Raw genomic sequence first — 14,641 nt, 5'->3', positions numbered from 1 at the left:
TTTTCAAATTTTCAAAATTACTCTTATTTTTTAAATAAAAATATGGATGAATTTAAGAAATTGTTTTAGGCTTGGTAAAATTAACTATGATTAAGTAAGCATGGCAAAAATGAATGCATCTTTACTGCAATCAATATTGTTGAACAATTCAATGTGTATGAAGATACAATCACAGCAGTGCTTTCACAAGCAAGAGGAATATTTTTTTTTATATGGATATGGTGGTATATGAAAAACATTTACATGGATAACATTGTTCATTGCCATTAGATCTAAATGAATAATTGTGTTAAATGTAACGTCTTTCACAAAGAAAAGTTATTTTGTAATCATGATTTTGTATTAATAAAATAATCCTATTTAATCATTGATATATTTCAATGTTTGAAAAATATAGAAGTATGGAATTTTAAATTAATATATTTGATTCTATTTAATAATAATTATCTATTTCGATTAATGTATATTTCAATCATATTTGAAGTGTAAAAATCTTCGGTCTAAAAGTTTTTTTTTGGAACGTCTAATGCCAAAATGATGGAGAGCAAATAGAGATTTGTGCAATCTTAAAGACTTGCGGTTTACAAGCTTAACAATCATCATTTCTAAAGATATATAAAGGATTTAATGTCAGCAAAAAAAAAATACATTTACAAAGTCTATTAATCATTCAAGTTGTGTTCTTAAATAATTGTAAATACTTCATTCAGTAAAGTATACCTAATAAGCTTATATTGTTTCTCTTTGAGAGTGATTTTCTCATATCTTGAGAGGTCGACAAGACTAAAACTGGTTTTGGAGAGATTTGTGTACTCGTGTAACCTGTAGAGGTTTGAGTATTTATTGTAATTCTTTGCGATTCCTCTAAGCAGCTAAGGGAGAACTGGACATAATCCATGGTTTGCGATGAACTTGTACAAAATCAGTGTTGTGCTTTTCTCTTTGCTCTTAGACGCCTTTCTTGTGTAATGTAATTATCTTTGAAATTTTAGTTTAGACTCTATTCAACCCCCTTCTAGAGTCGGTTGTTCCTACAATTGGCATCAAGGTTAACCTCAAGATTAGTTCTTCACCAAACTTGAGGAAATATCCTTGGTGAACTCAACGAAATTTGAAGGACAAGCTATTAACGGTCCCTTATTTTAAGGGTGTGAAGTATAAATTGTGAAAAGTGAAGATGATTGTTTTCTTGGTATTCCGCTATTAATTAACCCTTATTTAAGGGTGTGAAGAATAAATTGTGAAAAAGTGAAGATGATTGCTTTCTTGGTATCTCTAGATGTTATAAAGGAAGATACTCCTTTCCAACTTGATTCCCTTGATAAACTACTTCGTAAATTTTGGGATAAAAAACAAATGTACAAATATCAGCTGAACGCCAAAGCTAGTAATAACTGTATGATAACTTTCAATTTTTTAGTATTTTTTAATACTAATTGTATTTCCTTAAGGTTTATTTTTTCATTTTTTGTTTTTAGTTTAGATTTATATTTTCTCCAAAAAAAAGTAGAACGCATAAAAATTTCATTTTATAATTTTTATTTTGCATAAATCATCTAATGTAATATTTTAATCTTTTGAAGAGATGATTTGGAGTTGTAATTGACCTAAGAATAATGGAAGAAGTTATTGAATAAGGAAAACTTGGAAAATAGAGAGCTCAAATGATGAAAAAATGCATAAACGGGCTCTAATATGTCAACAATAAAGAGAAAGTTGCAAAAATTAATTAGGATATTAACAATTGGGGTCACTAATTATTGAAGTTGAAACTCATTACAATGTAAAAACTCTATAAATAGAATTAATTACATAGTACAATAGAGATAGAGAGTTAGATAAATTAGAATATAGGATATTCAGAAAAGTCACAAAAATGAGTTAAAGAAATTTTCAGTTTTTTGTACTTCAGTTCTCTATTTTTCATTTTTCTAATTCCAATAGAAGTTCTTAATTTTTTTTTAATATATTCGTTCGTCATTTCTCTTTCGTTTATCTTATTCTTTTAGTGTTTCTCGTTTGAAAATTTATTCAAGTTTTGGTATTTAGGTTATTTGCGAAACTGAATCATGTTTGGCGATTGTCTGTTTCATGTTTCTTTCTTTAATTTATAGAATTTATTTTCAACTAAAGTATTTCTCTAAAGAATATGCAAAATGATTAGTTTTTTGAAAGTTTGTACGTTATTCTATTAGTTAACAAGAACTCTAGATATAGGTTCTTACAAATTGAAGGTAAGAACATTAACCATGATTTACGTTTTCATTTTTTTTTGTAATCCAAAACCAAATATCAGTTTATTACTTAGTTGGTTATAAGTTTTTTTTGCACTTTAATTTTCTAACATTTTAATTTTCAACAATTTACATTTCTAAACAATTTAATTTTCTAGCAATTTATCTTTCTTGTCATTTACGTTTTCTCCAATTTATGTTCAACTTCATTTTTCTGTCTGTAAACAATTGTTCTAAGATTATTTGATAATTAAGTGAAGGTCATATTGTATAGGTTATGTTAGACACTCTAGCTCGCGATTGCATTCTAGATTGTCCAACGTGATTATTTATTACTTTTCTACATAAATTATGCATAAACCGCATTTGTTGGTCGGATTCGCGATCGCATGTTAGATCATTTATTCTAGTTGCATTTTGCATATTTTATACTTTTTTGTCTAACTTCCATTTCATTGCATTTTTACGTTTGTTTTTACATTTCTTGTTTCAATTCCAATTTCTCCCTTTTAATTTATATACAAAAAGATTTCACACAACTAATTTCATTTGCTACATGTATTTATTTGAGAATTCGACCTAAATTAAGCCTATATTACATTAGGAGAACTTAGTTTTATTTTGGTATCTGGATGCGACTAAACAGGCTTTATCAGATGGTGTCGTTGTCAGAGATAACGTGTCAATTGAAGTTCTTTGTGTCTTTTGTTTTAATTTATTATTTTTGTTTTCATGAAAATTTTCACCTTCCACTTTAATTGATATTGTTTTGCTAACAATTCTTTCTTTCACAAAATACTAATTAGACGGTTTGAAAGAGGTATATGACTAGAAATAAACGAGATATACTATACCCTTTAGACCCTAAGATTGAAAGGACCTCAAGAGATTGAATAATGTAATAGAGGGTAACCATATGATTTTTTATACTTCTTCAAGCTCAGAACTGGAACACCTTGAATAAGAATCAATGGCGGCGAACAGTGAAAGAACCTTGAAAGAGATTGGTAACCCAATTATTGGCTATCAACCATTATGCATTCAGATGCCAATCATGCATGAGGGACACTTAAACACGAACTCAAGTTCATGTTGGAAAAGATTCAGATGCCATTAATACATTTGCTTCCAAAATTTCATGGCCTAGTTGGAAAAGATATTCACAAACATCTTAAGGAATTTCATGTAGTATGCTCAACCATGAAACCAACTTATATAATTGAGGACCTGGTGAAGATGAAGGCATTTCCATTTTCGCTGAATTAGACAACGAAAGATTGGATTTATTTGTAGTCAACCCCAATAACTACTTGGACTACAATGAAAGAATTTGTTAGAAAATTTCTTTCTAGCTTCAAGGACAACGTCTATCAGAAAAGAAATAAGTGCTATACTAAAATTGAATGGGGAAAACTTGTATGAATATTAGGAAAGGTTCAACAAGCTATGTGCTGTGTGCCCAAATCATCAGATCAATGAACAACTATTAATTCAATACTTTTATGAAGGTCTTTTACCAATAGAGAAAGATGTTATTGATGCATCAAGTGGAGAAGCACTGATGGACAAGATGCCAGCAGCAGCTCGCTACTTGATCTCCAACATGTTGAGAAATCACAACAATTCAATAAGAGGGACGCCTTAAGATCGGTGAACGAGTTGTCCACAAATTTGAACTCATTCCCATTCCCTAAGGTGCAGAGACTACAATCAAATGGAGCAGCAGTTCAATCCCTTTTCAAACATATATAATCCATGGTAGGGAGAATATTCCAATATGAAGTATGGACCGTCTACCTCCAAACCCTGTAAGAATCAGTAAACTCAGCAACAAATGAACTTTCCTCTAATGCAGTACTAACTATTCAACCAAGATTTTTAATGCCTCAGGCAAGGACAACCTCAACAGTTTCAACAACACCAACAACATGTATAGAATAACTCTTTGGAAGAACTTGTAAAACAAAATGCCCTGCATATGCAACAAATCCAACAATCCTATCAACACCTATCTGCCACAATGAATGACTTGAAGATCCAATTGGGGCACTGTAAGTGAACTTAAGCAACAAAATTTTGGAGCAATACCTTCTCAACCCCTGATGAATCTGAGAAGCAATGTAAGTTCTATAACATTGAAAAGCGAGAAAGAATTCAGTGCAGAAAAAGAGAAAATCTCCACTGATCAAACAGCCCCGCTGGAGCAGACAATGTAGAAAATGCCATTACCCTTTCAAACAAGAGCTACAGTAGCACAAAAGAAGCTAGAAGGTGACAAAGAGTTGATGGAGATGTTTCAAAAAGTAGAAATCAACACTCCATTGCTGAGGCTATAAATAGGTTCCCAAATATGCTAAATTTTTTAAAGAAATTTGTACTTACAGGAACTTGAAAAATACAAAGGTGCAAACGGTCTCAACTTTATGTCAAAACAAAATACCCTAGAAATGTGAAGATCCAGGTAATTTCACTATACTGTGCACTATTGGAGAATTGACAATAGCAAATGCTTTATTAAAGCATTTATCAATGTAATGTCATCAACCATTTATAAAGTACTCAAAGACTTAAAACCCTTCAATGTGATAGTACAACTTGCAAACAGAAGCACTGCCCAACCTCTGGGTGTGCTTTAAGATGTATTGGTGAAGGTCAACCAATTGATTTTTCTAGCTGATTTTACATTTTGAACATTCAAGAAGAAAACTTCACACATTAATTTAGGGAAGACCGTTCTTAATGACTGCGAAGACGAAAATTAATGTATACAGAGACACTTTATCTCATTGGAATTTGGAGATGATTTAGTTCAGTTCAATATATCCGATGCCATAAAACATCCAATGTAAGATCATTCCATGATTAGGGAAATCTGGAATGTATTACATAAAATTAAAAAAAAAAGATCAATTTTGACATATGGGCATATTGACTTTGGATGCCAAAGTTTTCATTTTAGTAGTTTTTCTTTTCTTTTAATAGTTTAGTTTTCTTTATGTTTACATTTTCTGTTTTGAATTTTTTCTTAGACATAGTTTTGTTTTGTTTATTTCTTTTCCGGTTGCTAGTATACATGTGCCATTTTGTTTTTAGAATTTGTCTTGTGTTCTTTTGTTTACTAACATTTTATTTGCTGCCGTTGAACCTATGTGCAGATTTCTCACAAATGTTGTATACTTGAACTAGCCCTTATGAAACTTGTGATTCTGGAGGAAGTGCTTAAAGAGCTTAATCATCCTCTTTATGCTATTAATGTGTTGTTTTCTTTATTGCTTTAGTTTGCTGTTTAGATTTCATTTGTTTGTGCCTGATCTGTTCTATTTTGAACTATTTTTACCATTATGATACTGTTTTTTTGTAGTAGATGGTCTCAGTTTAGGTAGAATAAGGAACCGTCTAATAGGGTTTTTGGGTGCGCGTCCAGGGGCTATCTTATAAAGAAGTAAGATAAGAGAATTTATAAAAAGGTTGAAGTGCAAATTATAAGTTAATTTTAAGTTTTAACTACTATAGGAACTTGATTCATTTTTTTTTCTTCTTCGGTAAGTGATATTTGAGAAGTTTATTCAAACAGCCTCTTTCATCTCTACTGTCGACCCAACCATAGTTCCTACTTTTCCTACTTGTTATTGCTATCATAGATTCATAATGAAAATAAAGATAATATGTTCTTCAAAACGAATAGACAAAGAAGGTGACAGTCATGAAGATGAAAAGAAATTAGTGAATGGCCATGATTATGACAGTCAATGGAAACATTGTGGAAGCTGTGATAGTGCCATAAGAAGCAGCCCCGAAATGTGTTTCTCCTTTGCCTGCAGGAGATGAAGTATAGATTGGCTAAAAGCAAAGGTCAATTGAAATTGTAAAAGAGTAGGATTATATCAAAAGACTTGTATACAAGAGGTAAATGTCTTGGAACGAAGCAAATTAAGTTTCTTTTGGTTGAAAATAATGTTACAAACTTGCACTCGTCTTGGTGTTTGTATGTGTATCATATTAGCAAGAAAACAGCGAACACTTCTTCAAGAGTCAAGTAAAATATATAAAAAATTCAAAGCCAGATATCAAAATTGAAGGTCTGTGAGCCATCTCAAAGTTGCATGATTTGGGTCTAGCTGACAAGATGTAGCAATCAATGTTGTTGGATGGACAATACCAGATCCAGATTCATAACATAATAGCTAATCCAATTGATATCATATTATTCCAGTATATTGCCATATAAATCTTGAGTTCTCAAAAAATGACTGGGGGATTTTAAGAAAATGCTTCATACTTGAGTCAGGACCTTTTTCTTTCTTCTGAGTCAATTTGTCTCCAGGGGTTGAGAGCTTGTCTAATTGCCTGAGCATCCGGGGAATTCTCCCAGGCACGCTTTTCCGACTCCAAAACAGTTACTTTATCATCTGTACAAATACAAGGAAAGCAAAAATTGAAACAAAATCAAAATTTTATATAGTCAAAATCCTTTGATGAAAAACAATCATGAGGGTTATCGCAATGCCTAAGATAACAATTATAAATTCTCTTGATAAGCCAAAACAAATATCTAGCAAACCTAAAAGCCACATCCTTTTTTTTTTCTTTTAATCCGCAAAGTGTTAGTTGTTAATATGTTTGTTAGAGGAGTATTCAAATCCACAACCTATCCCACTCTCCCCTTCCATTTTTACCACCAAACCAACCTTCCTCAATAGGTAATCTCAAAAGATCCATATCATATTAACGAGAATGCAAAATTATAATAAATTTAGAAACCGGCTTCCACAAGAGCATAAAATGGAAAATCAAGAAAATGGTAATGCAGGGCAAGAGGGGTTAGAGAATAAGAAAGGAAAGTTCTCACACAGAAGCCAGTTTTGATCATGAACACCTCCATAGAAGCCCCAACCAAAGCAGATACAACCCCAATCTTCAAGTACCAATCAAGAAACTTCATTTTCAACTGAACGAAATGGAAACAATGATTATTGGAGTTAAAATCTGAATAAACAAATGGTTAATTGCAAATCAACACCACTTCTGATCTAACAGAGCTGGACATAGTTAAACTTATAGCTAACTGTTTAAGTACAAACTTACTAGAAGCATTTGAAATAACTACAGCCAGATAAGGAGTAAATTGAAGGAAGCAGAGGACACATGTGATTCTGAAAAATACATTTAAACACTGGAATTGATATCAAAAAAAGATTTTTCACCAAAAGACAAGCGAATAGAGAGTCAGCCAAGATCCAAACGCATGATTAAAAACCTAAATTCTACAATGCTTAATGCTGATTATCAGATTGTCATTGAATTTAACTAAAGCTCGACCTGAAAGAAAGTAATCACTAGCTGTCAAAACGGTTTAAAATAAGAGAGAACGCAGTGCACATATATTCCCATGTATTTCGAGATTTTCCGACAAAAACATCAAAGTGCAGAGGCTTTAGTTCAGTTCTCTCTTATTTATTTTCTTAGGTTACCAAAAAACCGAAAGATAATACAAAGAGAGAGGGGGAAAACTAACTAACAGTCTTTTTCTTTTCTTATTTTCTAGAGAAGGAAACGTAACATTAGAACCGTGGGGAGGGAGGAGATGCAGAAATGGTGAGGGTTGGGCAAGGAAGGAATGAACGGGGGCCAAAAAAAATGAAGCTTTTTTTATACGACTGAAAAAAAGAGATAAACAATTTATTACATAATAAATTACATAATAGGAGTAAAAAAATAAATTTAAGCCAACAACATTTTACAATTATTTTTTTAAACTAATTGATTATAATTATAACTATTTTATTAATTTTAGATGTTCAATAAAAAGCATTATATAAGAATAAAAATGCATGTGGATATTTTGGAAGCACTGAAAGCTTGGTCAAATATCATTTAGCTACCAATTGCTGCAAACAGTGGTGCAATTGCAAATACCATTGATTTCCTTAATATTCTTATTCTTGAATTTTAAGAAAATAAAATAAATACAAACTGGTCTAGGATAAGTTCTTGAACAGATATAGAAAATTTGAATTGCATTATTTAAATTGATGTAATGAAACATTTGACATACAATTTTAACATGCCAGAATTAAAAATAATAATTACATTCATAATTGAGTCTATTAAAGGTAGACAATCTACGCTTATAAGCCCTGCCATCAGAGATGGTCTTCAATTATATAATTGTGGGGAAATTAATTATTAATATAAACAAATTTCAAAATACCAGGGAAAGTAAAATAAGGAAAGTGTAGATAAGATCATACCGTGGTGATAAAAGGTAACAAAAAGAAAGATAAAGAAGAATAAGGAATGTGAAATAGTGTTTGCAGATTATACAAGTATTATCAATTATGGTTTAAGTAAAAATGTATGACTTATATGATCAGGATTTCCTGTTTGTAACTGAAACTGCAAACTGTTTTCCAGGTTATAAAAAGACATAAGAATAAACTATTTGGCAACAAGATTTTGCAAACTTATATGCTTAAAGAAATGTCTAAACCTTCTATTTTAGCTTCAAACAGACAATTATTATCTACCTGCCGAAAAACATAAAATAAAAACTATCTAGAGAGATTAAAATTTAAAAATATAAATAAAATAGTGTAACAAAATTACCTTAATCATTTAAAAACATAAGTTCATCAAGCTCTTCACTTTATATTCACCTATTTTGAGGAAGAAGATGAGCCATGTATAGATTATATTCTAAGATCATACATCCTCCAATTCCAAGTTCCAGTCACACCAGACATCCAACTCATTTGATAGAGGAATTCCTTGAAACAGATGCCTTTTTGTGTTAATTCTTCAAATTTACGAGTAAATTTCCCTGTTAGCATCAGTATTTATACAAATAAATATTAAGGAAAAGAAAAAAGGAAAAAGAAATAGTTGTTTTACTAAACAATCCTTCCCCTTCAGTAACAACTTTTCAGTTCCATCAATGGTAATATAAATACATATATACAGAAGAAAAAATATCAACTTTGATCTTATACAGAAGAAAAATACAGAGAAAATAGAAATCAGAAAGAGTGTGATGAGAGAGATCTTATATATCGGGCAACAGAAGAAAATATCTACCTTGATTTCTCTCTTGGAAACCACCATCAAGTGGTGCAGTACAAAATCTTCCACCAAAGAAGAAAATTGTATAAATCTTTTAATGTCTAGAAAAAATGAATTGGCCTTTGACACTGGAGATATGATGCAAATCAACTAAACTGGTATGTATATATATGATATCTCTCTTTCAACACTTGACCAAATAAGACAATAGAAGAATGCAACAAAGGAAAACTCTCAAAAGGGTATCTTTCTTTCTATTTATTATGTATTTGCAGCAACAAGTTTCACTGTTTGGGAATATGTGAGAGGCAAAGTGCAAACGGTGAAGGAAGCGGAACTAATGCCTCAGACCAAACACCAATTTAAAGGGCGCCACCCCAAAGATGAGAAAATTCAATTCATATAAACATTTTACACCTAATTTCTAGGGTGATGGTATATAAGTATCTCTATATAATAAAGCATTCATTAGCTTTGTTATGCATCCCTGCACCTCTTAAAATTTAAATAAGACCAAAGGGGGGAAGAACATATTCAGTCTGTCCTCTTCAAGAGAACATTTCGAAGTTGAGAAGTTAAGTCAGGGACTCAATGCTCTAAATAAATTTCTGCAGGCAAAAATTACTAAATCAATTTTATGAACAAATCAATATGATGAGGTTTTATGGATTATTTGAATCAGTTTCACTGATTTTCTGATCCAACCAGCCAGTTGGACCCTGTTTGCATAACAGAAATCTAAAAATTAACAGAAAGGGGATGGGAGCAGTCTCCAAAAAGAAAATGTAAATAGTGACAACATAATGATGGTTCTTTTCCAACATCCATAAAAAGTAAGCCAAGTGACGCCACAGGACATATCAAAGTATTAATTGACAGACCCACGCATACAAGGAACATACTTTTCTCATTAACAATTACAACAGAATAGACATACAACAAATTAATTGACTATAAAAGCTATGCCAAGTGCTTGGAGAGATTAGGGTTAGCTCCCCTAACCTCAAAAATCACAAGTCTTAACCATAAAACATAAATAAGTGCTAAGCACTTAAACTACCTCTTTTCCATGGATGGACAGTGAAAATACTTTCAGATTGGGTTTAAAACTCCAAGAGCTAATGGAACTATAATTCATTTTAAGAACCTTTAAATTTAACAGTTCTACTACTTCTTGATAAGAGACTTAAAATAAAAAAGAGTAACAAAGTTTCTTCTCCTGCATATTGGTTGCAGTAATGATATTCTCTTGGTTAGTCATCTACTCGCCATTGCAGCTTCTAGTAATGCAGTCACAGATAACAGAGCAGAAGAAAGGAAGAGAGAGGGAGTGAATAAAATAAAAGGAACGTAAAAAGAGATGTTATATATGCACAGCAATTTGTGCTAGTTGAAAGTCCTCTGGGTCTTCCTAACAGGAAAATTTCCCTATGGTGAGGGGTTCTGAGTTTATTTTGCTGTGAGAGTCCAGCATGTTAAATACCAAAAGCTGTTAGATAAATACAAACTGTTAGATGAGCTAAACCAAACACACAAATATGTGTGAACATATATATATATAGATATAAATTCATAAATGTTTAATACAAAGAAACTATCTAAAAAGATCATTTATATTAATCATAGGATAATCATCATCCTCCAAATGATCTTCATTTTCATTAATATCATCTCTACCATGTCCTTCATCATTATTAGCGTTTGGAGGAACCTCCAAATCATTCATGGATGTAGCAACACCACCTCTACTAGCATCATCTTCTTCAACTTCAAATAAGATGTCTTCATCTAAACCATCAATGATGTCTTCATCTAAATCATCTAAACTTGAATTTGTTTCATTTTCCTCCCCATTCCATTCATCATCAGAAGAAAAATCATCAATATTATAGTCTTTTGTTTTCCTAACATCTTTCTTCTTCATCAATCTTGAATTAGTCATAACAAACACCACATCATTCATGGTTCTTTGGAAACGATTTCTTTTCTTAGTGTGGACCTAAATAATTATAAAATTAATTAACACATCATATTATCATTTAAAAAATAATTATAAAATCAATTTCATAAATTTAAATTCTTACCCTTTCAAAAGCACTACAATTACCCTCACAACCAGACGAACTGCAAGTTAAACTCAATACTGTAATTGCAAATCTTTGTAGTTCCGGATATTCATCACCATATGATTCCCACCATTGTGATGGAGTTTTGGTCTTGAGTGCATGTTGAGCTATCTGACTACCAAACAATCCATACTTGCTCTTGAAACTCTCCATTTGAAAATCAATCTTACTCATCTCATCAATGTCTCCCACTAACCTCTCCAAACAGTCATACATTCCCCGTTTCACCTTATAACCAGCTTCAAACTCAGGATGATAGTGTAACATGGGATTAAAATAATAGCCCGCAGCATGCAATGGCCTATGCAATTGATTATCCCATATTTGATCAATGATTTCCCAAAAGGGAGTGTAGCTAAATAAGATAAAAAATAAACAATTTAATCTCCAAAACAAGTATATATTTCTAAAAAAAAAATTACAAATAAAATATAAGTGAAAGTATTACCTTTCAGTAACTCCATTGAAAAGACTTTGTATTTTTTTTTTTCGCAATATTCATCTCTTCATAAATAAATCCCATGGCTTCTTTCTCATATGAATCCACCATGCCCAACACCTTAATTAGGGGAAGAGCACCTCTCAAGCAATTCGAAATATTTTTCCAAAATCCTTTGTCCAATATCAAATTTTCCACAAATTGTCCATCTTTAGTTTTTACAAATGGACTGGATTGCCACTCCTTGGATGTGAACATCCTAATGAGTGATCCCTTATTTTCATTCAAGCATCCCAAAGTCAAATAAGATGTGACAAAACGAGTATTGGTTGGTTTTATCAAATCTGTTCCTGTAGTATATTTGTGCAACAAGGAGATAAGATCACTTCTTGAGTAAATGAATGTTTTGATTTTCTTACCATTGGCTATTGTCTCATGATGGAGTGGTATTTTTTTCTCAAAATCTTTCAACATTAGAACAATGCAATGGGTTGCACAAGGTGTCCAATACAAATTTTTCCTCTTTTGCATTAACAATTCCCCAGCTGCCTTATAATTTGCTGCATTATCGATTACAATTTGGATGACATTCTCTTCCCCAACCTCCTCAACAAGTTCATCCATTATCTTGAAATTTTTTTCAGTTGTCTTGCATATGTTAGAAGCGTCAATAGACTTCAAAAAGACAGTCCCCCTTGGACTATTTACTAGAAAATTAAGTATAGTCCTCCTCTTTCTATCCGTCCATCCATCTATCATTATTGTACATCCAGTTTTTTTCCAAAAGAGTTTATGTTCTTCCAGAATCAAATTAGTCTTCTCAACCTCTTGCTTCAAATATTTCACTCTTATTTCATGATATGACGGTGGCTTAAATCCGACACCCTGTTTAGAAACTAAGTCAATCATCCTCTTAAATTCTTCACTGTTTGCTACATCAAATGGAATAGCATTATTGTAGAAGAAGAGAGCAATTGCTTGACATGCCTCCTCCCTCTCACTCTTCTTTAAAATGGAATTAATAGTAGTTTGAGTGCCCCTCCTCTTGAAAATATTTGATGAGTACCTAGTCTCTTCTTGACTTGATCTTTTTCTAGTATTGTCTGAATCACCCATACTATTCATCTAGTTTTGCTGCAGTGAAGTAACAGTATCAGTCCTTCCACTTGCCATTATAATTATCAGCCAGAACAATAAAAACCTAAAACAAAGTAGAGGAACAGTTCGGCAGCCCAGCTGAACTCCAAATATAAAAAGACAAAAGAGCTCTCTTCCTCCCGCAGCGCTAGAAAAATGAAAATAACAGAGAGAGGAACTACAGCAGGACCAGAAGAGCTCCGATCCAGCTACCTACTCACAGGATCGCTCAACCAGCTATCTTCCATGCGAATCAACATGTTTTCTTCTAAAATATAGTAGGATCGTGCACGAGTACCACTCACGATTTTCACAACATTGATTAGGCAGTTAAATGATGATCAGAGCGAAAATCTGACAAACTAATAATCTGACATTGTAATATGTAAGAACAGGGAGCCACTAGAATTTGACCGGCACCAACGGATTTAGACAGCTTGCAGAAGATCAACATTCAAACCTAACCTATATGCTTTTATTGCAAAAGTTGAAAGTTGACATGGAACAAGCCTCAAGCATAGCCCTGCAACAACTTACTCATAACAATTCCCCCATCCATACATAACCAAAATTTACAGCGACAAACAAACCACGGAAACAGACCATCCAAGATGGAAGGAACAATCAAAGAAGTTAAGAATGAAAAACAACTTATCACAAGGACAAACAAATTGGTCTAACAAAGCTCCAAAACTCTATCTAACCTTCTAACTCAGTAACAGTAAAGGCCACAACAACACGTGTCAAATCAGATGGAAACATTTCCTCAATCTGAACTCTCAAACACGTAATCTATGTGGTAATAAGATTAATAATACACACAAAAAATACAATGAGATACCAATTTAGTAATACACAAAAACACGTTTCGTCTTAGTCCTAAGAACACGATGTAGAAGAAATGGAAAGAATTAGGACCTGATTAGAAAAGGAGCAGCGCTAATGGACAGCGACTGCGGGAGAAGCCGCCGTGAAGGTTGCCGGTGAGAAGAATCACGTTTAGGGTTTGCTATGATGCACTGTTTTAGTCAGTTATGCAAAACAGGGGCATAGTGAAGTGACGAATCCAAAGCACATTTTGCTTAGTATAAATTATCTTTTATGTTTATCGTATTTGTTTGCAAAAAATTAATAAAATATCCAATGATAATTTTTTTAAAGTATTTAATAGTATGATTGATAACTAGTAATAAAGAAATTATTTTATAATTTTATCATTTTATTAATAAAAACTAGTCTTTAAAATAGATTAAAAGTAATTAAAGAAATAGTTTCTTTTCTAGTTATATTTTTAAAAAAGTTAAGAAAATTATCTCTAAATAAATAAATATTTTATTATTATTATTAGTTATTAAAAATATAATATTTAATTATATTATAATTTTTTATTACTAATGAAAACTATTTTAGATATAAATAATTTCTAATTTAATTAACATAATAATTAATCTTTAAATTAATTTATATTTAATTAATTTCTTATAGGGTCAGTTTTAGAATAATAAGAGCATTTAAAAGAATCTCTTAGATTTAAAATTTGCACATTTTTTCGAAAACCAAATATATTCCCAATAAAACACATTTAGTACTAAATTTAAATTTATTTCATGAGTAAATACTTGGTAATAATAATTTTGTTTTAGTTT

At 31.6% G+C, this 14,641-nt stretch overlaps 1 protein-coding gene across 10 annotated transcripts; it reads right to left on the bottom strand.

Annotated features, from left to right (window-relative positions):
• Positions 1-3,932: 3,932 nt before the first annotated feature.
• On the bottom strand, positions 3,933-14,084 carry LOC137819110 (uncharacterized). 10 transcript variants are annotated; one of them, XM_068622863.1, is made up of 6 exons: positions 13,914-14,069; positions 8,841-9,054; positions 7,320-7,387; positions 7,086-7,182; positions 6,514-6,643; positions 5,825-6,049 (listed from the first exon to the last, which is right to left on the bottom strand). In XM_068622863.1, exons 3-5 carry the CDS (start codon positions 7,326-7,328, stop codon positions 6,519-6,521), a joined length of 231 nt encoding a protein of 76 aa, XP_068478964.1. In that variant the 5' UTR covers positions 7,329-7,387; positions 8,841-9,054; positions 13,914-14,069; the 3' UTR covers positions 5,825-6,049; positions 6,514-6,518. The 10 variants fall into 10 exon arrangements, 8 of the variants coding, with proteins under 8 accessions (XP_068478960.1, XP_068478964.1, XP_068478962.1 ...); XM_068622859.1 differs by lacking the exons at positions 5,825-6,049; positions 7,320-7,387 and adding an exon at positions 3,933-4,040 and having other exon boundaries at positions 6,526-6,643; XM_068622861.1 differs by lacking the exon at positions 7,320-7,387.
• Positions 14,085-14,641: the final 557 nt, after the last annotated feature.

This window comes from Phaseolus vulgaris, chromosome 10 (assembly GCF_000499845.2).
Source record: "Phaseolus vulgaris cultivar G19833 chromosome 10, P. vulgaris v2.0, whole genome shotgun sequence".
Taxonomy (NCBI): domain Eukaryota; kingdom Viridiplantae; phylum Streptophyta; class Magnoliopsida; order Fabales; family Fabaceae; genus Phaseolus; species Phaseolus vulgaris.
This window is presented reverse-complemented; position numbering and strand designations above follow the sequence as displayed.

Coding starts and splice junctions, on each gene's coding strand:
- LOC137819110 (XM_068622855.1), bottom strand. CDS start 11,686: ATGTTACACTATCATCCTGAGTTTGAAGCTGGTTATAAGGTGAAACGG. Junction 11,293..11,377: donor ATTGTAGTGCTTTTGAAAGG/GTAAGAATTTAA, acceptor ATAATTATTTAG/GTCCACACTAAGAAAAGAAA.